The following is a 24,913-nucleotide window of genomic DNA, read 5'->3' on the forward strand; positions in this document are numbered from 1 at the left end:
TGCATCGAAGTCTCATGGGGTATGGCCAAGGGGCTGGGGAGGAAATGCAGTGTCTCACACTGGTCGAGGCTGGAGTTAACGAGCTGAGCATCTCACCAAAGAAGCTGGGGTAAGGACAGAAGGCTCATCCCCCCGGAGCCGCAGAAGGAAATCACAACCGAAGAGCAGAACTTAATGGGGCGGCGGGGAGAAGCCACGGAGGGAGCCCAGAAAAGACCAATAAAGTAGCAAAATGCGGGGAAGGTCAGGATGGCAGTGGACAGGCTCAGCACGAGGGCAAGAGCGGTCCCTACAGCTGGCGACGGCCACACGGGCCAGGATTACACTCTTGCACATTGGTCCAAAAGAAACGAAGATCTCTGTCCACTCAGAGGACTGCACGTGGATGGTCACTGCAGCTTTCTTCATAAGGGCCTGAGTTGGGATCATCCAAAAGGTGCCTTAAAAAGTGGATAGTTAAGCCAGGTGGTGGCCATGCCTGTCATCCCAGAGACTCAGGAGGCTGAGGCAGGAGGATCCCAAGTTTGAGGTCAGCCTTAGCAACTGAGTGAGACCCTGACTCAAAAATATATTTTTTTTAAAAGGATGTAGCCACATCAATGTTTATAGCAGCTCAATTCATAATAGCTAAACTATGGAACCAACCTAGGTGCCCTTCAACTTAGATGCCCTAAGTGGATAAAGAAAACGTGGTCCATATACACAATGGAATATTACTCAGCCTTAAAGGAGAATGAGATTATGGCATTTGCAGGTAAATGGATGGAACTTTAGAATATCATGCTAAGTGAAGTAGGCCAGTCCCCAGAACCAAAGGCCGGGGGTTCTCCCTGATGAGCAGACAGATGCTGGCCATGTGGGGGTGGGTAGGGAGGGACGAAGGCTCTGGGGATTGTGCACGGGGAGGGGGTAGGGCAGGGGCTGTGGGATGGGAAGACGGTAGAGAGACAGACAATGTCACCCTGTATATATGTGTGACCACACAACTAGGGTGACAGCACCCCGCACAGCCAGAGGAAGAGAAGAGGCACTCCGTTAGTGCACAGTGTGTCTCATGCACGCTACTGTCACGTGCACTAGTCAGAACAGATTAAAAATAGAAAACCGCCTGGTGATTGTAGCTCAGTGGTAAAGTGTCCCTGGGTTCAATCCACCGTTCCCCCAAAAAAGGTTAAACAAACTAAACCTACCCTCCCCCACCAGGCTGTGCTCAGTCAGCAATAACTAGCGCTACAGCGGGAACAGACCTGGGGGAATTGTGACAAAGGTGACCCAGTGGGCGTGCACTGTGTGGCCAGCATCATGTCACATGTGAGTGTAGAGAGGGCAGGTCAGTGGCTGTCAGGGTGGGGACTGCTGGGGAGCTGGGCCGAGGGGGCCTGAATGGGCGGCAGGAGGGAGCCTCTCTGACGGCTGCAGTGGTGGCCACACAAAGTCAATGTGATGTGACTTCACACGCTCACACACTCACACACACACACTCACACACATACTCTCCCTTCACACACTCACAGAAACACACACACTCACACACACACACTCACTCTCCCTTCACACACTCACAGAAACACACACACACACTCACACACACACTCACACACACACTCACACACACCTGCAAATAAGAACAGGTGCAGTGGGTGAAGTGTGGATCAGCCCGTGGTCCCGACTGGCAGGACGGCGGCCTTGGGGCAGGGGCTGGGGAGGTGGCGGGCCTTTCTTTGCAACTTCTTGTGAATCTCTAAGTGTCTCGACACAGGGTGTTAAAAAGTATAGGCCACGAAGTTAGGAAACTTCAAGGAAGACATATCAGGGAAGGAGGGAGTGGCCAGACAGAAAGAAACACGGGACCCTCTCAGCACCTGTGGCCAGGAGGGGCCGGTAGGAACCGTGGGCGGGGCACAGAGAGGGAGCTGTGCCCGCTATGTGGCACCCTGAGAGCAGTGGCTGGAAGCAAGCCCCTCTGCAGGAGCCTCCCGCGGTCTCCAGGCCCGCCCAGGCCGCTGTGCGGGCTCCGCCTGGGCCTGGCCCACTTAGCCACTGCGTCTCATTCACTTAACAGTTGCGAAGGTCAAGGTGGAAGTAGACACAATTTGATGTCCTTACTTATTTTTATCTGGAGATATAATTACCTCTGGAGATTTATAAATGGTTTTCTCATCATAGTTATATTTTAATACCAAATCTTAAAAAAAATTGATGTATTGCTAAAAAGCACAGCTTTTAAAAACAAGTTTTGTCTCTCAAAATGCAATGTATATCATGCCAGAAATAAATTGTGCTGCACTAAAAACCAACAAAAAGCATCCGGTCCATGGCTTTGGGGGACACCTGAGCTGGGCCTAGGGCTGGGTCTCCCCTGAGGCTGGGTCTCAGGCCTCCACTGGGGAGTTGCTGGTCTCAGGGCCTCAGTTTCTTGAGAGGCCGCTGCCCATCGGTGCCGGCTTTCGAGGAGAGAGGGGAGGAGGGGGACAGAGGCCGTGTGAAGAGCTCCCGTGGCCTCCAGTCCTCTGCCCTGATTGACTTGCCAGAGCCTGGCTAAGACCAGCCCAGGCTCTAAAGAGGGGCTGGCACGAGGCTGTGATGCCAGACGGGACCCCTGGGCTGACGTCAGATGCCACTCAATCAAGCCGTGCCATTTCACCTGCGAGGGGCCCAGGCAGGGGCCGCACAGAGGCTCTGCGTGTCAGCCGGCTCTCTTGCTGCTGTGACTTAAAGACCCAACCAAGGGTAGAGGAGAAAAAGTGTATTTGAGGGCTCACGGTCTCAGAGATCTCAGTCCACAGAAGGCCGGCTCCATTGGTCCGGGCTTAAGGTGAGGCTGAGCATCTGGAGGAAGAGTGTGGTGGAGGGAAGCAGCTCCCTTGTCGATCAGGAGCACAGAGAGACTCCCCCCTCCCCGCCAGATACCAATAGGGACCCAAAGCCCCGCCCCAACCCCACCTCCTCCAGCAGCTCCACTCAGTTAATCCCTGCCAGGGGATTAATTCACTGATGGGTTAAGACTCTCACAACCCAATCCTTCCTCCTCTGAACCTCTTGCACTGTCTCACACGTGAGCTTCTGGGAGACACCTCACACCCAGACCGTAACACTCCAATAGAGCATGGCTCCTGGGAGCTGTGGCCAGGGTGACTCCACAGACAGATGGCCAGGTGCAAAGAGGAGACACAGGCTTACCCCCGTGTCCTGGTCTGTTCTTGCTGCTTTCACAAGAAGCACAGCAGTTGAGCAGTTTATGAACAACGGACACAGATTCCTCCGTCCTGGAGGCTGAAGTCCAGTACTGGGGTTCAGCACCGAGTGGGGGCTGCTCTCATGCTGTGTCCTCGAGGGGTGCCGGATGGGCAGCATAGACCAGCTCTCAAGGGTGGAGCCTCGTGACCTAATCGTCTCTGTGGACACCCCCTGCTCACACCTGGCGGAAGGTGACTTCCAACATGAAATGTGGGGGGCAGGGATATAGACACTGAAGCCACCTATAATGGAAATGGCTGGCTTTTCCTGGGTGACCTCAGCCTTGCAGAAGGACAAGCATGCAGCGCTCACCTTGGTGTGGGCTGCAGGAGCCGCAGACCCGCAGGGCCTGGGAGACTCTGTGCCCCTGGGAAAGGGAGGAGCAGGGGACGCAGCCCCAGGACGAGGAGCCGGCCCGGAGCCAGGCTCCTGCAGCAGTTGGTGGCTGGGAGAAGAGGCTGGGGTGGACGGGTGAGGGAACTGCACACTTAAGACTAGGGGACATTCCCAGAGTGTGGCTCCGTTGGGTCTCAGCTCAAACGAATCAGCAGTGAGAGCCATCTGGGGACATGGGAAAAGTGACTGTGGGTTGTTTGGATGCATCAGGGAATTACTGGTCACTGAACTAGCTGTGCCAATGGCTTGTGGTTCCGTTGGAGAGGAGCCTCCATTTTGGGAGATGAATGCTGAATTTGCTGAACTATTTGTCTATTTATGCTTGAAGCACCATGCTGTTTGTAATTTACTTTAATTACAAACATTTCATTGCAATTACTTTAAGAAACACACAGAGGGGGAGGGGACAAGGAGAGGGGACAAGGCAAACGGCTGCCACTGTGCTGAGGCAGGTGGTGGCGTTCAAGGCCCTCGGAGGTGCAGACCAACAGACCCGTACACCACGTGCACGTATTCTACACACGTGCCACACGCATGCTTCTGCAAATCATAGACGTGTTTGAAGGACCCTGCTTGTGTGACTGGGGGCTGCAGAGCCTGGACTCTGGGTCAGGCAGGCTGGAGTCTCGGACCTGAGCCCAATTCCTTCCCAGGAGCCTCAGTCTCTGCTCTTAAGCCTTCCGCTGACTGCACGAGGCCCCATCTCGTGGGGTGGCCCCACCTCATGGGGGTGACCAGCTCTACTCCAAGTTTACTGATTTTATTTGATTTTCTTTATTTGGTACCGAGGATTGAACCCAGGGGTGCTTTACCACTGAGCCACATCCCCAGTTCTTTTTACTTTTTATTTTGAGACAGGTTCTTGCTAAGTTGCTGAGGCCAGCCTTGACATGGGATCCTCCTGCTTCCGTCCTCCCGAGTTGCTAGGATCACAGGTGTGCACCACCGCGCCTGGCCCACGTTGCGGATTTTAAATGCTCGTCACTGAAAAACACCCTCCCGGCGACATCTAGACTGGTGTTTGAACAAACAGGAGGGCGCCGTGCCCTGGCCTGGGCGACACAGATTTAGCTATCAGCGTACCCATGTTCACTCTAATTTTCTTTCTGCTGCTTTTGTGTATTACAATTTCATGAAAAGGTAAAGACAGGAATGAGGAATATTGGTTCATCAGGAGTCGGCACGGAGGGTGAAAGCCCAGCCATGGACGGGAGACCACATTCAGCACTGAGCGAGCTCCCGCCATCTGCACCCAGTAACGCATAAGGTGCCCCACAGCTCAGTGAGAAAGGCCCAGGGTCCCCCCCAACAGCGGGCAGAGGACACAGACACGGAACAGAGAACAGACACAGCTGGTAAACACGAAACCAGGTCAAGGAGTGGGCAACTGGGAGGCCACTGGGAACGCACGGCCTGCAGCGCTGACGGGCTGAGAAACTGATGTGACTCCAGTTTTGAAAATAAATAAATCAGCAGCTTCTACCTCAAGGCCTGTCCAAGGAAGGGGGCGTGACCCTTGTCCTTGGAAAGACCCATAGAGCACTCCTAGGCACATATCCACCCTGCTGAGTCGTTTGTCTGTAAATAACAGGAGAGGTCTGCGGCCAGGTGTCCCTGACTCAGTCAGGCTAGGTGAGGACCCTAGCAACCCCCAGCAACCTCCAATCAGCATGAGACAGGGAAATACCCAGGATGCCAGATGACCCCCCAGTAGTTTATGGTGGTTGATAACATGTTAGGAAACCATGTAGTTCAGCACGTACACCCCTCGTGGCCTAAACCAATCAGTTCAAAGGAATCCCCCTCTTGTACTAACCAATCATCCCTACCCAACTTGTTCCCGCCAGTGAATGTGCTAATCAATGTTAAGAGTTGTTGTTTGACTTTCCCGAGGTATGGAATGATTTGCTGTGTGATGTTGTGATGCATAGAGTATCCCCCAAATCCTATAAAATCTCACTGGACAAAGGACCAGGATTCACTCCCTGGCACCGCTGCGTCGGGAACAGTTGTGAGTCCAGGCTCGAGCTTGCAGTAAAGACTCTTGTGTGATTGCATCGGATTCGGCTCCTGGAGGTCTTTTGGGGTCCCACGAATCTGGCATCACAGGTCAGGGGTTAAATGTGACAAGGCCATGTCCAGGCCGGAGCACCCGGCGGGACTGGTGAGCTTGTGCCTGGGGACAAGCACTTGGAAGTGCACGGGGATCCCTCCTCCAGCCAGGCTCCCCGGAGCAGAGTGCTTCACCAAGACCTCTGAGACGCCCCAGGGGACTGCTCGGAGTTCCCATGGAAGCCACACCTCCCTTGACCCGTGGGCTCCTCAGCAAGCCGTCTCCGTCACACCCGCCCAGCCTGTGGGTCTCCCATCTTTCCAGGGCCTCGCTGTAAATCTGACTGAGCCAGTGACACTGAAGCCACGGCCCAAAAGTCCCATCACTTCAAAATCTCCTCTTACCAGAGCCTGTCGGTCCTTCTTGGCTGCAGCCTCCCCCACGGTCCCGGTCACGGCCCAAGGTGTCCGAGTTTTGCTTCAGCCTAACGAGGGAGACCTTTAGCCCGTTCCCAGTGGAACCCAGGTCTCCGCGGGAAAGTCCCTCCACACAGGGTCCCACTCCTGTCAGCTTCCTGTCACAACCCACGCCAGCCTCCAGGACACCGGTGCTCTGTTTGTCTCTCTGTCCTTGAGTCCCCACCAGATTTGCCAAAGGGCCCCACCTCTCCTGTCCAGGCTTTTCCCAGCCTCTCCTCCGAGCCTCTCCCACCCTCCCTCTGCTGCCCAGCTCCTAAGCCGCCTCCCCGTGGTCAGGCGCAGTTACAGTAAAGAGCCAGTTTTCCACATTAGTCCACGTTTCTTTGCTGTAATGTGAATCCTGACGCAGGATTTTCTTTTCAAGAAAAGAGGTTTATTTCATCTCATGGTTCTAGAGGTGCAAGGGCTGCACCTGGAGATGGCCTCCCTGCTGGCAGAGCCCTGGGGTGGGGCCGGGCATCACGTGGCGGGACAGAGGGAGCATGGGTGCGTCTTTGGTCTCCCTCTTCTTATAAAGCCTCCAGGACTCAGTCATGGGGCCCACCCTGGCGACCTTATCTGATCACATCGACTTCTGAAGACCCTCCTTGAACAACAGAGTGGACTCACTTCCGCCCTCCCGATGCTCAGATGGGATTAAACTGAGTACTGAAGACCTGGGGGGGCTCTCAGGGCATGCTGTGGCTCTACCTGTCATTGTTTCTGGATGAGAAATGGCCTCCCGGCCAAACCCTGGGGACCATGGGAGGTGGCTCGGGACCCACCGGGGCTGCCATTGACCCTGTGCTCAAAGGAGATGACCTGTGCGTTCACGTCTAGCTTCCCAGGCATCAATCAGGGCCACAGCTAGAGGAGGCGGCCTCGACACCCTGTGAGGTGCCACCGCCCACCAGCAGCCAGTGGGTGCTGTTTCCCCAGCCAGAATCTGCAGGTCGGGGCTCGGGGGGTGCAGAGGGGCAGCACTGTGGGCGTGGCCTAGGAGAAGTCCCAGAAAAAGCCGAGCCTCGGGGCCCTTCAGGACTTACACGCCGGTTTGGAGATCTTAGTAGCCAACAAGGAAAGCTTCAGCCCCAGCACAAAACAGCTGTGGGTGGCCCCTGGGCTCCTCGTAAGAGGGCCTGGGTGATGGCTGGGGTGCTAACGAGGGGAAATGGGTGGGTTTAGGTGGCCCCAGGCCTCTCCTTGCCCCAGCACCTCCGGGAGAAGCAGGCAAAGGCCACAGCAGCAATAGACTCTGAGGAGGTGGTCACTGCCTGGTGACTCCTCAGGGGGACCCTCCTAGCAGGTCAGTTGTCTCAGTGCCTTGTCTCTGGGCGAGGGGTGGGGTGGGAAGGTGTCGGGCTTGCCCCAGGCCCCCGGCCCAGCCCCGTCTTCCTGCTCCGGGGGGCAGGAGGCGCAGGCCAGGCAGGGATGCCCAGGGAGCTCCTCCTCCTAGCCAAGGGCGCCTCCACCTCCTGCTCCTGCTCCAGGCTCTAAGTGGGGGAGTGACAGAGCGCTGGGTGCTGTGGAGTCAAAGAAGGCCCAGGTGAGGCCTCCCAGAGTCTGGGCCACTCAGGTGATGCCTGTCCCCGGAGGCCAGAGTGAGGTAAGAGGGAGGGATGTGAAGGGGAGCTTCCCCTGCGCTGGGTGAAGCCGGCAGGCTCTGGCCCTCCTTTCCCTCCACTCCCCCCACAGTGTACAGGGTGTCCTGGTGTCCTCCTCCACTCGGCTTCTCAGGCTGCAGAACCAGAGGGGAGCAACCCCTGGAGACCCGGGGCTGCTGGGGCCCAGAAGCCTCAAGACATTGGGGTGTCTCCCTTTGGGGGGGGGTGAATCCTGCGGCAAGTGCTTTATGTGGGGTGAGCGTGTTCTTGTCTGTTCTTGGTGATGCTGGGATCACCCTGAACTCTTGCTGGGAAGTGTATCTGTGTGAGCAGGAGGACAAGGGGGGACGCATGGGCTTTGTCCTTTTGGGCTGTGCATAGTGGGATGGTTTACATTTGGGGGGGCCTCTCGCGTGGCCTTGGTGGGGGCAGGGGCCCCTCCCCGAGTGGGAGCTCTGCCCTGAGCTGGGCCAACCTGGTGTTCCCCAGGACTAGGAGGTGGACTGAATTCTGCGGACATGCAGGTGGCTCAACACAGAGGTGGGTGGGTGTCCAGTGACGGTGGCTGGTGCAGCAGGATCTCCGAATCACCCCGCCCACCCCACGTCCTGACTGAATCCTGTGGAGCAGGCTGTGTCCAGCCCCGAGTCACTCTGTTCCACAGAGCAGCACTTTGCCCTGAGTGTCTCCATGTCAGTCCAGCACTAAGGCAGAGTGACCTGGTGACTCCTCTGGGCAAGCCGGAGACCACCGAGGATGGACGCACAGGAGTTAAGGAAAAGAGTAACCCGGCGGCAGCCACCGCGAGGCATGAACGGATGACGAAGTTGTGCTAAGAGAAAGGACCATGCGTGCACCTTGGGGTTGGGGCAGAGGCATGTGGACGCAGGGGCCTGTCAAACCTCTACCCGGGCACCAGCCTGTGAGTGTATCTGACCCCCCAGAGCACCCTCAGCTGGAGCGTATGGAAGGAGACCACCCAAGATGGCTCAGCAGGTGAGCAGGTGGGCAGCGCCCGGCGCAGTCTGTCCCTCGGGCTTCTTGGCTGGACTTTGTGCTGGTCCCGCAGAACCCTTATCTGCCACCCGCATCCCATCACCTCTGCCTATGCTCCGCTCTGTGTCTGACCCTGTGGCCACTGCTGGCCCTTCTGGGCCGTTCTGTGACCCACAGGTCACCGTGTAAAGTGCCGCCTGAGACTTGAGTGAGAGATGTTGCACTGAAGATTGGCATGGAGGGTGGGGCTGGGGCTCAGCGGTCGAGCAGTGGCCTAGCGTGTGTGAGGCTCTGGGTTTGATTCTCACCACTGCATGTAAGTAAATAAATAAAAATCAAGGTCCATTGACAACAAAAAAAATATTAAAAAGCAAAAACGAGTGGCATGGAATAGAAGCACCTGTGGGTGCCACAGCACAGTCCCACCACCGAGTGAACCAGGGTGTCTGTGACGGACAGTGCGGCTTGTGAATCCGCTGTCGCTCAGTGCACTCTGAATCATGGAAAGACAGACGCGCCCAGTCTGCGTTAATAGCACGGCTCGCTCCTGGCAAATCCCTCAGAACCCGTGCCTGTGACATCTCTGTCAACGCGATCAGGTTTCTCCTTCAGGAGTCCTGACACGCTGCACGTGGTGGAGCTGGAGGGTGCTATTCTGGGTGCGATAAGCTGTCCACGAAAGGACAAGCGCTATGAGATTCCATTTCTGTGAGGTCCCTGAGTCACAGATCCACAGGGACAGAAATCGGGCAGGGTGGGGGGAGGTTCCAGTGGCTGGGGGAGCTGGGAGCAGCATCTGGGGGACAGAGCGTCAGTTTTGGGGGAAGGGAAAGCTCTGGAGGTGGACAGTGGTGATGGTGGCACAGCAGGGTGGACGTGCTCAGTGCCCCGGTCAGGCGCTGAGCCATGCCGGGGATCGGGAGCTTCGTGTTATGTGTGTTCACCAAGTTGAAAAGATCCTCTTTCAGTCAGGAGGGGGTGCGGGGGCCTCGACCCCTCATGGACCTCGGAGCACAGGACTCTTAGCTGGTGAAGTGGAGGGTCTGAAGCTTGAGGAGGCGTCCCCTGCCCTTGTGGTTGAGTGAGGGTGGCCACAGGAGGAGGACTGGGCATCTCAAGGCCCCGCCTGCCTGTCCCCAGGAGACCTTGGCCTGTGAGACCCTGAGGGGAGAGCCCACCCAGCCCACCTGGACTCTGACCTCAGAGCCGTGGGCCGCCATGTTTGTTAGAGCAGGAAGAGGAGCAAATGGAAAGAGCAGAGCAGTTTAAGTCTCTGTGTGACAGTCCCAGAAAAATGACTGGGTTGTGACCTGACAGGATCACCACCTTTGCAGCCCCCCCCTCCCCCCCCCCGTCATCTCCAGCTGCAGTTGGCACCGGAGGACGGGGCGTAGGTCCACACCCCAGCTGCCTCCCTGAGAGCCCGGTGAGTTCTGTCCCACTGTCGCCTGCTTGTCTTTTGAGACAGGCAGTCAGGTCTGGTCTGTGGGGACCTAGGACGGCAGCGGCAGTCCCTGGGTGGTGTCCTGACCGGCGCTCTGGTCCTCCTCGCGGCCCTGCTTGCTCTCTTCTCGCCCCATTCCATTCTGCAGCGTCAGAGGACCACCCTGGGCTCCCTCTGCTCTGCACAGAGTCTGTTTATCTGGCCGGTCTTCTGTCCTTCCCCATACCCTCCACCTGAAGGACGGAGCTCATCTTCCTTAAGGGTCCTGTGGGGCCTGTGGCTGGTGCCTCCCGTCTGTGGGCAGACGAGTGGCAGGACAGGGTCGAATCAGATGGTTAGCTCTGGAGCAGATGAGGGTCATGCAAGCATCCTCTTGGACCCCGATGGCCAGCAAGAGCCTCTGCTTCAGAGGAGCGTCGAGGTACAGGTCCACCCTGGGAGAGTGTGAATCGGCTGGGCTCCTGGGCCTGGCAGCCACAGGCTCTAAGAAGCAGAAAGAATGGTGAGGCCATTCTAGAATGTTCTAGAGGAGACTGTGAATCTGTTCCAGAACACTTTAGGGAAGACCGTGAGGCTGACATAGAATGTTCTGGAGGGGACTGTGAGGCTGTTGTAGAACATTCTAGAGCAGAACTGAGGCTGTTCTAGAACATTCTAGGAGCACTGTGAGTCTGTCCCAGAATGCTCTTTGGGGGACAAGAGGCTGTCTGAGAACACGAGGGGCTAGGCAGGATCCCAGGCAGGGAGGGGCCCAGATGACCAGAGTGGGGCAAGCAGGTGGGGTGACTGGAGCTGGCAGGCAGGGGTGGCCGAGCACACGGGAGCAGGAGGGACTTGTGGCTTCTGGGCCTGGGGAGTCCTGATAGAGGTCCTGGCCTGGGGCTGTGCCTGGGGGCCCTGGCAGCGCGCACCTCTCTGTGCCAGTGTCTCTGCGTATAGCAGGTGCCAGATCAGGTCTTGGCAGGGACTGGAGGTGGGTAGTGTGGAGTGTATACTGGTCTAGCCTCGCCCAGTGGAGCTGACCGTCCAGGTGCTTCCTCTGGAGACCCAGACATGGCCCTTGGTCCAGGGGACCCGCCCACCCAGACAGACACAGACACCTTTGGGCCTCCTTCAGGGCTGTAGGGCCCTTGAGGGCATCCAGTGGACACGGGGGCCTACCGTGGAGTCAGGGTGTATTTGCCTCTGCGGTCCAAGCCACGGCCGGAGCGGACAGCAAAGTAGAGGAAGGAGCTGAGCAGCATGGCATAGACCTGATGGAGCAACCAGATGTCCCCGAGTCGGCAGGGACACAGCACCGGGGTCTGGATTTCGCAGCATTGGGAGGGGCACAGGTGTCTTAGGAAAGGAGCAAGGCAGACCCTGAACCCCCCAAGGCCACCTCCTGGATCAGTGGCTGGTCCTCCCTGAGGACCCTGGCGTGGCCCAGGGCTGGGTGTCTTGGCCGAGGCTGTCAGCTGGAGGCTGCCCCATCCTGCCTTCTGTGGCCCCTGGACCAAGGGCCATGTCTGGGTCTCCACAGGGCGAGGGGAGGGATTGGGAAGGGGCATCAAGCGAGGGCGGGTACCATGAGGGCCAGGCCGGTGCTGGTCAGCATGAAGGCAATGTTCTGCGGTGTCTTCAGGAAGCTCCGGATGCTCTGCAGACAGTCCTAGGGAGGGTGCAGCGTACATGGTGCCCACCCTGGCAGGACCTCCCTGCCCAGCGTGACCAGCCTCTGAGGAGCCACAGAGAGGCAGGACCCTACCCAGCCAAAGTCAGGTTGTGGGAACTTGGGGTGCAACACCTCCCTGGGGAGAATCACCCAGAGCTCTGGATGAGGCAGCAAGGGCAGGCAAAACCAAGGAACACGGGGCTGGCCGCTGTAGGGCCCCAGGGACCGCCGTGCCTGGCCAAGCTGCCCTGGGCTCCTGTACTGGCCATGTGTCCAGCTCCTGCAGGTGGCCAAAGGCAGCACAGCACCTCAGTGTCTAGAGCTCATAGGGAGGACAGAGGAGCAGCCCGTGGAGGGGTGAGGGGCTTCCCTTGCTGCCCCTGTGCTGTCCTCCCCTCACTGAGCGCAGGCGCAGCACCCACAGAGGTCCTCCCCAGAAGAGAGGCGGTGTCATGGCATGGTGGCATCTGCCCGTGCTGGTCTCATGCTGCCTGGGTGACCCCTGAATCTCTGCCTGCCCTGGCCAGGAGGCCAGGCGTTCCCTCCAGATGTGCTGGCCAAGAACTGTGGGCTCTAAGGCAGCTGCCAAAGTGGCCTCTGGCTTCCCGACATTAAAGGACACGGGCCCGTCCCACTCAGTAACCCGCTCACGCCTTCACCGGGACCCCGGCCCCCAGGGCCGAAGCTGAGATTCACCTCCTGCTTCTCTTTCTCCTGGACAAGAACAAAAGTCCCTTCATTCTTCGCTGGGCCCAAACTTGCCTTTGATTCTGGGATTCCAGTTCCCAGAGGGACAAAGGACCCAGGAGCCACCCGGGTGTCGTCCCACCCTCCGTCCTCCTGGCCCACACCAGCCCGCCCCTGCTGGCCCCTGCTTCCCCCCGGGGGCATTTACAGCCAGGCCCCGGCCTATGTTTTGCAGTGGGTCCTGCGGACTGCCCTTGGGTGGAAGGGCTCCCCGGCTCAGTCCCTCCCAGCACACTGGCCCTGGGGGTGGGGGCGCAGTGGACGGTCCTTCTGGGCCTCAAGCCATTTCCCACCCTCCTCCGTTTCTTGGAGGGTCGCCAGGCACATCCACAGGAGATAGGGCCAGTCTATTTCCAGGACAGTGGGGCGTCGCAGCAGGGGAGAAGGGAGGCCGGGCCAAGTCCCAGTCTAGGCCAGCAGGAAGGGCCACGGCCTGGCCAGGGCGGCCCTCAGCTCAGCTGTCCTCCTGGAATGCCCTTCCTGCTGCTTCCCCCAGCCAGACCCGATACCCTCTCTGGGTTCCGGCACAGAGACCTTTTCTGTAAGCTTCTAGAAGTTTCTGAGGGTCAGTCCACCTAGCCTTAGGGAGCACCCAGCTGGGAGCTGTGTGAAGGGGTGATTGGAGCCCGTGCCTGGTGTCCAGCTGACAGAAGGGGCCTCGGCTGAGGCCAGGGTCAAGCTGGCTGCTGTGAGCTTCTTGCACAGTAGCCACCTGCTGCCTCCCTCCCAGGGGACCCTTCCCTAGGCCCTTCCACGAAGGCTCCGAGGGTGTGGGGAAAACCAGGTCCAGGATGTCCGTGGGGCTCTGCCCGAGGCCTGCGTCCTGCTTGGCCAGGAGGCTCTGCCTACTCCTTACCTCTCTCGCTGCCTCCTCGCCCCGACACGGGTCGGCTTCCCTGCTCCCCAGAAGTTGGAAAGGGGACCTCTTTCCACAGCACAGAAACTGTAAGACAGATGCAGGGAGCTGTGGGCAGTGGTCAGGATGGTGGGGAAACTGAGGCACCCATGGACAAATGACCTAGGTGGGTCCTGCAGAACCGGCTCCTAGAGGCAGGGCTTCCTGGGTCACAGCTGCTTCTGCTGGGCACAGCCACTGGCAGCCTGGGCCTAGCCAGGGGGAGGCCTTCCCTGTAACTTGGGGGCCAGTAACCCTCACTGTGGGGCCACGGTGCTGTGGCAGACAGAGCGCCCACTTGCTCTAACACTCTGTCCTCGCCATCTGGAAATCCTTAACCATGTTTGAACAGGACCTGCCTTTTCACTTTGTGTCTGGCCCAAAGATTCTGTGGGCAGCCGTCCGGGGGAGAGGACTGGAGCTCTTATCCTACCCGAAAGTGGGCAGCCATGGCCTGTGTCCTGGGAACCCCCAGGGCTGGCCCAGGATGGCTGACTCGGGAGGGTGTCCAGTGCCCATTCTGTGTAGCACACTGAGGTTGACCACCTGTGGCACTGCTGGCAAGGGGAAGGCCCTGCCCCTACTCACCGTGTCCTGGATGGCAGCCAGCTCGGGCCCCTGGATGCTGGATGGGCTCCTCACCGCCTGATCATACACCAGGTCGTAGGTGTCCAGCATGGTGTCCTCCACCTGCACCAAGAGCACCACGGGAAAGCCTGGGCCTGGGGGGGCTCCCGTGAACCCTGGCTCCACCATGCATTTCCTAGAGGCCAGGCAGGGCCCAAAGTCCCACAATTCCCTCCTCTAGGGGGAGCTCCAGAGGCTCTGGGCACCAGTCACAGGGGTCCTGGGCTTCAGTTGTGGGCCTCTTTCCCCATGATGGCCTGCCATGTGGCCTCCTGCTCCCCCAGGGGGGCCTGAGGGATAAAGCAGAGGCTATGTCCCTCAGCTGTGGCCCTGGGGAGTGTGGCCAAGGGAAGTGTCCACCTTCTGCTGTGGTCTGGGCATGTGCCATGAATGGGACCAGCAAGGAGTCTCAGGAGAGGGCTGGGGCCAGGTCTCAGCCCCCAAAGGTGCTTGTAGGTCTCTCTCCAGAGCCATGCAGAGTCCTGGGCACTGGGCTCCACATAAGGCCTCTGGGCAGGGACGCCTGGGCACCCAGGTTCCACTCCAGGAGGTCGAGGCCACTTGGGGCAGAGGCTGGTGTGGACCAGGCTGGCTGGCTTCCCTCCTCACCCAACATCCCTAGACCTCCGTGCCTCTGCTGTCCCGAGGGTGGCTTTGCTGCCTCTTCCCATGCCCTGCCCCAAATGCCCTCTTCTGGCCAAGTATTCCCCCAGAAGCCAGGTGGAGTCCCCCTATTCCAGGAAGCCATCCCTGACGGTCCCTGGTCTCCTGGCCCAGGAGGCCCCTGAGGCCTCTTCCTGTCTCGGAGGCCCTGAGTCCCTTCCACTCCATGCCATGCAGACAGCTGGGACTCACCTGGAGGGCCAGGGTGAAGGAGGACCAGTGTCGGCTCTGGCCACGTGTGCCTGCCCTACAGAAAGGAAGGGGACTATCTCACAGCCCTGTTTCTCTGGGGCCTGGTCCCCACAGCAGGCCCCATCAACAGACTGCAGGTCTGGGTGGGCCTGTGGGCAGGCGGGCACTGGAGCTCAGCTGGCCCTGCCCAAGCCCAGATCCCTTTGGTGCCAGACAGAACTTCTGAGCCAAACACTGCTCCTGGCACAGATTGATCTCTCTGCACTGATGGTTAACAAAAGTCAGACATCCTCATGAGTCATCCCAAACACGGCTCCGTCCTCCCCCACCCCCAGGGCACGGGTGCCAAGTGGCCTCAGTCACTGTGAATCTGGGCCAGGGCTCTCTCTGGGCTTCAGTCTCCTGGCGTGTGCACGGGAGCTGAGCCCTGCTGGGCCACTGTGTCCTCGTGGGAGGAGGACCTGGGGAGGGTGAGGGGCCTTTGGAGCTGACCTGGGGGGCCAGGTCCTCCTTCCGAACTGCAATGACTTTATCTCCCCTGCCAGCCCATCGTGGCCTAGAGAGGACCCCACGCTCCTAGGACCAGCTCTCCCTGTTCCTGCAGGGCAGTAAATAATGCCTCTGTGGGCTGAGGAGGGACTTACTTGGCCTGGCAGGTGTCTCTCTGACCAAAGGAGGGTGCCCTGGGGCAGGGTCCCCTGCCCCAGACCTCACCACCTGGCTCCAGGGGCCCTGGAAGGCCAGGCTGGACCCTCTCTGCAGGGCTGGTTCAGTTATGGGGTTCAGGGGACTCTGTACGGCCCAGGCCCATGTTACTCAGGGGAAAACCAGGGGTGGATGCTGGGGCTCTGAGCCCAGGGAGCAGCCGTGCTGGCCAGGGGACTGAGCTATGGCACTCACGTCCATCAGATCTTGCACTTCATGGTGCTGCGGACTGAGGGTTAGGGTCTGGGACGGACCCGGGGGCTCACCCCCAACACAGGGTCTTCTCGGATACCTGCCAGGGTATCCTACCCCCTCAATGGTCCAGGGTGGCACCAATAGGTCCTGGGGCCAGGTAGGAGATCCCATGAGGAGCTGCAGAGGGTCTGGGAATCTTCCCTGAAGGCTAAGCTCAGAGCATTCAGGGAGGGGACTTGCCCACCCTGAGGATGCTCCTCCTACTACCGGGCTCAGTCTCGGCATGGGCAATCCATCTTCCCCACAGACTTCTGGGGACAGCAGGAGGTTGCTGAGCAGTGGCCATGAGGCCACAGCAGTGACCAGCAGCCTCTTCGCCCCACGGCCTGGTCTGCATCGCTGCCCTCCACAGCCTCCAGTTGCCTGCTGGTGCCTGGGAAGTGACATCTGGGGACCCCCTGAGTGGGGGCTCCTTGGAGTGGGGCATAGAAAGGGCACCCCACTCTCAGCCCTGGCCGGGCCTGGGCTTTCCTCCTGTCCTCAGGCCTGCCAGCTGCAGTGGCCCTGGTAGCCATCTTGAGCCGCTACTTGCTTCAGCACATCTTAGGGGGCCCTCTGGGGAGGTGCAGGGGGACGGGGTGACTGGCCTGGCTGGACCCTGGAGCCCACCTCAGCCTGAGCAGTGTAGACAGCTCTGTCTTCTGGCCTTCCTCATCACTAGGCCTCTGTCAGGACCTGACCAACACGTTCCAGCTGGCCTCTGTCTGGTGGGCCCTGCGAGGACCCCTCTCTCTTGAACTGTTAGTCCTAGGCTCAGAGCCCCAGCCAGCCCAGGGTACTTGGCAGCTGTCTTGACCAGGTCACCCAAGCTGTGACCCAGACCTCCAACTGGCCAGATCGCTCCTTCCTCAGTGGACAGGAAACGTGATGCCCAAATGCTGGCCTGGTCCTCCTCTCCTCCAGCTGTACTGCTGGATCCTCCTGCCCAGAACCTTAGCTGTCAGGGGCTCTGCCCCCTCCAGATCCTTCTGGGCCAGAGGAAGTGGATTTCCCTCTCTCTGGTCTCAGGGGTGGGCACTTTGGTGAGAACTTTGGGCAGGGAAGAGAGAAGAGGCCTCAACTGTGGGCAAAGAGCCTGGACCCCTCCATCTGAGCATGCCCAGGTGGCCCCAGAGGGCAGGCCCTCCATCTGCAAAGATGTGACTGGCCACTCAGAGGCCTCCAGAGGATCTTCTGCTGCAGCCATGGCTGCGAGCCTAGTATCTTGCATGTCTACTGGGGATTGTGTGTCAGGACTGGGTAACTGAACCCTTGAGGACCCCAGGAGTCACCTCCTTAGCACCTGGGCTTTCTTGCCCTGTGTGGAGCTAGGCACCAGCCCCAGGCTCCAGGCCTGCCCCCGGGCCTGCCTGCTCTGAGCTCTCCAGGGCCCGCTGGGGCCTGAGTTCTGCTGCCAGCCTCTGCCCGATGCTGGGGCACAAGGGGCCTTCCCTCCTCTCCAACCTACAGATTTTCAGCCAGGATACCCTTGGACCCTACCGCTGGGCCACTGGGCAGGTCAGTGTCCGGAACAGGACAGCAGCCGTGCTGCCCACGAGGCCAGGACTTGCCCACCACTGTCCTCCAGCCCCTCCTACACGCCGTCATCCCTGCCTCCTCTTTGTGCATTTTCTGGGCAAGCCCTCTACTAGGCGGCCACATCCCCAGCCCATTCTGTGCATTTCCTGGAATGTACCACCCCTCCAGTCCGTCTCTCAGACCCACCTCCCCCAGTTGCATCTTCCAAGGCCTGGGGTGTCTGCAGAGGGACAAGGGAGGGGCAGTGCTCTCCCCTCCTCCCCAGGGAGCTGCTGCCCCTGGCCCAGGAGAGACCACCCTGACTCTGCACAGAGGCAGCAACAGTCAGCCAGTGGGCCCCTCCCCCACCACACACTGGGCACGCTCCCAGCCCTCAGCTGCAGGTGGGACGGCAGGCACTCACCTGGGTGGGGTTGTGGAACCTCCAGAAGGCCACCTGCACCAGGCTGCAGAACACCAGGGCGAAGCACAGGAAGCCCTGGGAACAAAGGGGCCTGGTCACTGTGTGCAGGCGTGTGGCCTGGGTGGGCTGGCAGCTGGTGTGCAGAGAGGCTGCTCCCGAGACGGAGGTGAGTGGTTCGGTTTTGTGGTCCTGGGACGTGAAACCAGGGGCTCTACCACTGAACTGCATCCTCAGCCAGTTTTATTTTATATTTTGAGATAGGGCCTCGCTAAGTCGTTGAGACTGGCCTTGGACATGTGATCCTCCTGCCTCAGCCTCCCAAGTCTCCAAGATTACAGGTGTGCGCCCCCAGAACCAGTCTGAGGTATGGGTTTGAGCCCCAATCCTCCTTGCCTAAAGGGGAGACTTAGGACAACGGGAAGACTCGCTGGTGGGTCCCTTTCCCGTCACTTCTTCTGGACCTGTTTTGGAAATCCCCCCTCCCCTCCTCCCTGCTGGCTCTAGAGGGCCTGTCAATCACAGTACCACACTGCCCGCCCCAGGAAGGGCAGCCCATCCCTGGGGTGACGAGACCCTGTCCACTGGAGGGCTTCAGCGAGAACATTTACCCAGGAGGGCCAGGCAGAGCCTCCTGCCCCAGGATTCCCCCAGGGAAGCGGAGCCCCTCCTCAAGGAAGAAGGTTGCTTTGCTTTGTTTTCAGAAACATGCCTGGTGAAGGCAGGGTGCAGCCAACCTCACAGCTGGGCTGGCCCCAGGACACAGTGTGCAGCCTGGGGAGCCAGTCCTCTGGGTAGAAGGAACTGGGGACAGGGAGAGGAGTCACACCTGGGGGTGCTGTGGCCACCCTCCCCTCTGGGTGAGATGCCAGCACTTCCTCCACGCCCCTGCTTGTCCGCAGGACCACAGCAGCTATCTCCCCGGGCTCTAGACGTGTGGGGCACCACCCGCTGCTCACCAGCTCCCCCCCACACTGCCCTCCTTTCTATCAGGGTCCAGACTTTTGAGACCCTCCCCATTGAAGAAGCTGATGGACACTGTGGACCTCTCCCCTGAAAACTGCACATGAGCCCTCCCCACTTTGGGGACAGTTTCAGAGGTTCCTTTCAGACTGAGAGCCCTGGGGACACTCCCCACCATAGACCCATCTGGTGACACAGGACCTGGGTCTCCACCAAGTGTCCTCGTGGCACCGTGATCCAGGCTCTGTTCACCGCTGCCCAGTGCCACCCCGCAGCAATGCCAGTGTGTGGCTTGGCCAACATGCGCTCCCCGGGGACTCTCTGCAGCCTGGGACTGCTGTGGCGGGCTGTCCCAGCCCTGGAGTCATGGATAGGACACCTGCAGATGCAGAGGGGCCCCAGACATCTGCCAGGATGGCACGGACCCAGCCTCACTGGTTCCCCAATGTGGGTGCAGGCTCCGCGGGAGTGGGGGGCCCTCCTCTCCACGTGCCATGTGCCTGCTGGGGTCAGCCCTGACCTGGCTGGCATCCTCTCCCCTCCTCCGTCTTCTGCCCCATCCTTTCTCCTGCTCTTTTTCTTCATCCTCTTCTCCCTCCTTCTCTTTGCTTCTCCTTCCTGTTCTCCCTGGCCCTCTTCTTCATCCTCCTCTTCACCCTCCTCCTCCTCCTCCTCCTCCCCTCGCTGGGGCCTGGCTGAGAGCTGTCCTCCCCATCTGGAAGCCATCGCTCAACACTGTCTCCCAGCCTCAAGGCCAGGAGCCAGCTCAGAGACCAGCATTTTCCAGAAAACATTCCATTCTCAGGAGAAAGAGCACCCACGGCCCGCCCCTCGCTGCTCTCTCTCCGCGGAGAGGGTCTTGGGCAGTGGATGGACCTCCCGAGGCGTCCACAGTGCAGAGGATGCTGGGCAGGCCAGGCGTCCGCTCGAAATGAAAACAAACTCGTAAACAACTTGAATCGCTTCCTCTGGGCTGAGGGGCGGCTGAGCTTCTGGCTTACGTTACTCCTTCATTTCCTGTGCAAAGGCCGAAGCGGGTGGGCAGGAAGGGGCAGGGAGGGGCAGCCAGGCACCACACGGGGAAAAAATCTTCCACTTGCTGTCCCCTCCCCGCCTCATCACATGCGCTTTCAGACATGACAGGTGGAGTGCGCACACAGCCAGGCCTGCATGGTGGCCGGGGCAGGTGAGGGCAAGCCACAGGCCCACAGCCCAGTGGAGCAGCTGTCTTGGTGGGTCTCCAGCGTCCCTGTGGACACTGGAGCCTTCGGGGCTCACTGTCCGCGCTGGGGCCCAGGGTGCAGGGGTTCAGGAGTGTGTTTGGGAGCCCCCACTGGGCCTGGAGTGGCGTGGACCCCAGCCCTGCACAAGTATGCAGCTGGGGGTCCCAGCTGTGCCTGCAAGGCTGACCCACATAAGGCCTGTCAGGCCCTGAGTCTGGCTGCAGCTGCTCTGCTCCCCTGGGGACCACCCTGAGTGGGAGTCCCTCCAGGAGTGACTGTCCCTGTGCTAGGAGACGTTTGCAGACCTGGGGTCCTCATCAGGCATGCACTGAACCCAGGGCTAGGCGGAGACCCGCTGGCCCTGCAGACAGGAGGCTCTGTTCTCAGGGAGCCCAGTGAGGCAGAATTGAGACCCTGGCAATCCTGGGCCTCCTTGGCCACAGATCAGCTGGGGAACCCGGGAAGTCCACGGTAGGACCAGGCAGCCCAGGCCAATGAGGGTACAGGGACTGGAGCCTGTGGCCACCTGCTGCCCTCTGCCGCCCGTCTGTGGCCTCAAGCGAAGCTCCACAGCGCCCCCTGGTGTCTGACATGCAGCCCTGGTGCCAGGTCTCTCTGGGCAGCCCTCTTGGCCTCTCTGGGCAGCCCTCTTGGCCTCTCTGGGCAGCCCTCTTGGTCTCTCTGGGCTGCCAGACTTGTCGTCCCTCTGGGGCATCCCCCGGCAAACACACACCCTCACGGAGCACAGTCCACCAGCCATGTCACCTCCTCACTAGGGCCTCCCTCTCAGCCCCCAAACCAGGCTGCACAGACCTGGTTTTAGTGCCCACTCGAGGCCGGTGCTGTTCCTGCCCTACTTCTGTGTCCCCAGAGTGGGAATCCTGGTGGGGTTGGAGCTGCTCAGCCGCCCCTAGCTGTCCCTGTGCTAGGAGACGTTTGCAGACCTGGGGTCCTCATCAGGCATGCACTGAACCCAGGGCTAGGCGGAGACCCGCTGGCCCTGCAGACAGGAGGCTCTGTTCTCAGGGAGCCCAGTGAGGTCCCAGCACAGGCTACCCACCGGCCACTCATAGGCAGGGCGAGGCAAGGCCTGCCTTCGGGGGCAGGGGTCTCCACATGCAGAGGGTGGAGGTGGGAAAGGGGTGACCTCAGGGCTGGAATGCAGTGACCAGTGAAAGGCAGAGCACCAGAGAGGAGCAGGGCAGGAAAGGTGGCCATGGGGGGGTCACGGGCAGGTGTTCTGGGATGGCCAATAAGGACTGTTGGGGACCAAGATGGGGCCCACATGGAGAAACAGATTTGGGAGCAAAAGGGGCCACTTCTACCAGGTTGAGGTCGAGGCCTGTGAGACCTAGTGGCCAGGGAGACCCCTCGGGTAGCTGGGAGGGAGGGAAGAAGAGAACTTGGCAAAGGTTCTGCCTGGCCCTGCCCAGTCTCCTCCTAAGAGGAAATGGAACTCCCCCAAATCCTGACCCCAGAGTCCTCTGGGTCACAGAACCAGGTCCTTAGGGGATGGCTCCAGGGCTCCAGGGCTGGCTCAACCTTTCAGGGCTCTGCTGCTGGGTGTGAGGAGGACGAGTGAAGCAGGCCCTGGGCAGTGCACTGGTCAGCTAGCACCAGTTTCTGCTTGAACATTTCAGGGTGCTCCCTGGGCTGACAACCTCCCCAGTCCTGGCCCTGTCTGGGGGCTGGGGAATCCAAGGTCACCGAGAACTCACCATGGCCAGGAGGCCTGGGGCCTCTCTCATGGTGGCTGCAGCACTCAGGGTAGCTCCCAGGCTCAGCAGGCCCGCCAGGCTGATCCCCATGGAGAAGACTGGGTGGGAAGAGAGGGGAGGGTTGGGTGGCCTGGGATGGGGCCTGAGGCACAGAGCCTGGGCCTGCCTCCAAGTCGGGGCTCATGGGGGTGGGGCTGGACCTCTGGGGAGGCCACACTTCCCCATCAGACAGGGATGTGCCCCCCACTGCCCAGTGACCTCCTTCCTCCCAAGGCAAGGGGGACGAGGGAGCAAGCGGGGCCTGGGGCAGGCACTGCTCCTCTCCTCTCCCGGCTTCAGGGGCTATCTTCAAGCTGCCACCGTGCCCCAGTGACAGGTGTCCCTGTGAGTCTGTGGCCTTATCAGCCCAGACCCAGGCCCCAGGCTTCCTGCTCCAGGGTGGCTCCAGCTGAGGGAGCAGGAGACCTGGACCTGCAGGCACACACTCATGGCCTGTGTCCCCCACCCTCGCCCGCTGGGCAGCTGCCCTCCTGAGCCCCTGGTGCTTCTGCTGGGACATGCCCTCCCTGAAGCAGGCGCCTTGCTCTGGTGGAAGGGGGCCACCCCAGCAGGCGCTGGCCCTTCCTCAGTGTCCTCTGCCCTCTGAACACTGATATTTCACTGCTGCATCCCACAAGACCCTCCAAGTCCAGCTCCAGGCAGCCCCTGATGTGGACTGAGCTCTGACAGCAGGGACCTCTGTCCCATCACTGCCACGTACACCACACTGTCCCCACACACCTGTGGGGTGGGAGATGAGGGCAGGAATCCCAGCCATTGTCCAGGACACCAGGGGTGCTCCTTCCAGCCCCTGACCCCTGGTTCCTGCCCAAAGCCAGCTCCTCTGGACGGGCTGGGGCTGGGGAGCTGGACCCTCGTCCCCAGAGCTCTTCACCAGCAGCCTGCTTCCCCCTGTGCCCTATGGTGGCTCTGACCTCACTCACCCCAGCGGTGCACGGCCTCCAACGGGTTACTGTCCACGGATGCACGGCTGACCACAGCAAAGCGGTCCTCGAAGTGAAGGAGAGCCATCGCGGTGGCCATAGAGATGCTCAGCAGCTGGGGATGGGCAGGCTCAGAGCATGGGGCAGCAACAGCTGTCCCAGGGGTGGGGAGCTTGAGGCCCTACAGGGCAGGGTCTAACCCCAGACCCTCTGGTTTCTGGCCTCACAGGAGATGTCTGAACTTGAGGACCGTGGGGCGTCTCTGGGGTGGTCTCAGAAGCCTCCACCCAGACACCGTCACACACGCGTGGACACACACACTCATCGCACGGTTTCCCCAGGACCCAGAACCTTGGGTCCATCAGTCTGCAGAGCCCTGACCCCTCCCCAGCCCAGGAAGACCCCCTCCCCTCAGAGCAGGAGGAGGCCTGAGAGCCCTGGAGCCCAGGTAGCCAGTGCCCCTTCCCTGGCGTAGCCCGTCCATCCCAGGCCCAGGACACCCAGGGCCTGGGTCCAACCCAGGCTCATCTAGGCCCTGCACTGTCCCTCAGGAGGATGGACACTGTCCACAGGGCCCTCCTATCCAGATGTCAGGAGTGCCCACCAGGGTTCCAGCGCAAGTGTGCCGGGGCAGACTGGGGCGGCAGGGCTGGTGGGTGTAAGTGTGCGTGTGCGCGTGTAGGCCTGGGCCACCCTGCCACCCCCACCCTCCTGCCTACCCTGCCTGTTACCAAGACAAGGAAGCAGGTGACCAGCATCTGGCACTTGGCGACCCCGACTCGCCTCCCGGGCCCCATGGCGGTCGCCCCTCTCCTTTCCTCTCCTCGGCTCCTCTGCGTGGTTTCCTGCCAGGCAGGGCCTTGCACCACAGCTGCCCGCCCAGGACGTAGGTGCATCCGCCCGTCTGTCAACACACCCGAAAGCTGGGCGGCTGGGTGCCCTGGGTGAAGGACAGGCAGGAAGTGCAGGGCCCCCACCCCTGCTCCCCAGGCCTGGCCCAGACTCTGCATCTGCTGATAGCGAGGCCTCCCGGGCGGGCGTGGCCCTGTGCCTGCTGGGGCCACCAGACACCACGGGGAGGCTGGGAAGTCACGGGCAGCCAGGGGACCCAGCAGAGTGTGTGTGTAGGAGGGAGCTGCGCCCAGGAGACCTGCCTGGGGACAGAGGCCTGGAGGAACTGGGAGACAGGCAGGATCTAACCAAGGTCCTCAGGAAGTCCAATTTTCAGAGCCTCCAGGGCATGATGGGCGAGGCAGAAGGGCTATCTGGAGCTACCCAGGAGGACTGCACCTCACCCACACCCGCATGGGGCCCCTTTGTAAACACGAGTCAGTGACCCACACAAAATGGTGTAAACCATGAATGGGGCAGAGGGGCCCATTTTCGGCCACTCAGTGGGCCTTGGGGGCCAAAGAGACCCTCCGCGTGACGTAATGCAGTCTGTGAAACCACCCCATGGGGTGGGGCTGGCGTGAACCCCTGGGCCGCTGCTGGGTGCTCCAAGGCTGCGGTGCCCCATCCTGGATGGGTGGGTCCCCTTTCCACCTCAGGTAACGTGGGGTCTTCCTAGACATGAGGTGACCTCTGTGTGTGGGGAGGCCCAGATGGCTCTGAGCAAGGAAGTCCTCGATGTTCTGGAAGCTGGTGGAGCAGATCTGTGTTGGCAAGCTGGCAGAGGGCACCGCTGCGGTCCCCTGCCCTCCCTCGGGCGCTGGAGCCCTCGTCCTTCCCTGCACACCCTCTGGAGCGCTGGTCCTCCGGAATGCCCAGCTGGGTCTGTAGGGCAGGGGCTGAGTGCCCACCAAGCCGCTCCAGGTGGAGGCCCAGGTGTGAAATGGGTCAGGGCCAAGGGGGTGGCCGACTGCTTTGTCCCCAGCAGAGCCCCACTCTCCTGCCCCCGGCCTTTATCTTTAAGGTATTGAGTGTGCACACAGGACCCCCTTTTCCCTATCCTCTTCCTTCGTCTATTAATTAATTGATTTATTAAAATGGTTTTGTCATAGGATCTATCCTAAAGGGACCCAGTGTCCAAAGCTGTTGTCGAGCAACAAAATAAACTGGGAAGTATTGGGATCCAGACGGAGATAAACAAAAGGTTGACTCTGTAAGTCAGGGAGGAAGAAGAGGAGAAGAATTCCAGTACGTCACGAGAGTCCTTCATTAGGAAGGTGAGGTGTGACTC

At 60.2% G+C, this 24,913-nt stretch overlaps 1 protein-coding gene across 10 annotated transcripts; it reads right to left on the reverse strand.

Moving 5' to 3' along the window:
• Positions 1 to 9,014: 9,014 nt before the first annotated feature.
• Tspan32 (tetraspanin 32) lies at positions 9,015 to 23,906 on the reverse strand. 10 transcript variants are annotated; one of them, XR_007349344.1, is made up of 10 exons: positions 23,451 to 23,906; positions 22,732 to 22,846; positions 21,749 to 21,846; positions 17,848 to 18,036; positions 14,967 to 15,021; positions 14,073 to 14,174; positions 13,446 to 13,532; positions 11,756 to 11,839; positions 11,350 to 11,441; positions 9,015 to 10,671 (listed from the first exon to the last, which is right to left on the reverse strand). XR_007349344.1 is itself a non-coding variant. In XM_048807868.1 (9 exons), exons 1-9 carry the CDS (start codon positions 23,625 to 23,627, stop codon positions 10,524 to 10,526), a joined length of 1,092 nt encoding a protein of 363 aa, XP_048663825.1. In that variant the 5' UTR covers positions 23,628 to 23,717; the 3' UTR covers positions 9,022 to 10,523. The 10 variants fall into 10 exon arrangements, 9 of the variants coding, with proteins under 9 accessions (XP_048663825.1, XP_048663827.1, XP_015358815.1 ...); XM_048807868.1 differs by lacking the exon at positions 14,967 to 15,021 and having other exon boundaries at positions 9,022 to 10,671; positions 23,451 to 23,717; XM_048807870.1 differs by lacking the exon at positions 14,967 to 15,021 and having other exon boundaries at positions 9,946 to 10,671; positions 17,848 to 17,922; positions 23,451 to 23,711.
• Between the last annotated feature and the right edge of the window lie 1,007 nt (positions 23,907 to 24,913).

This window comes from Marmota marmota, unplaced genomic scaffold (assembly GCF_001458135.2).
Source record: "Marmota marmota marmota unplaced genomic scaffold, marMar, whole genome shotgun sequence".
NCBI classification, from domain to species: domain Eukaryota; kingdom Metazoa; phylum Chordata; class Mammalia; order Rodentia; family Sciuridae; genus Marmota; species Marmota marmota.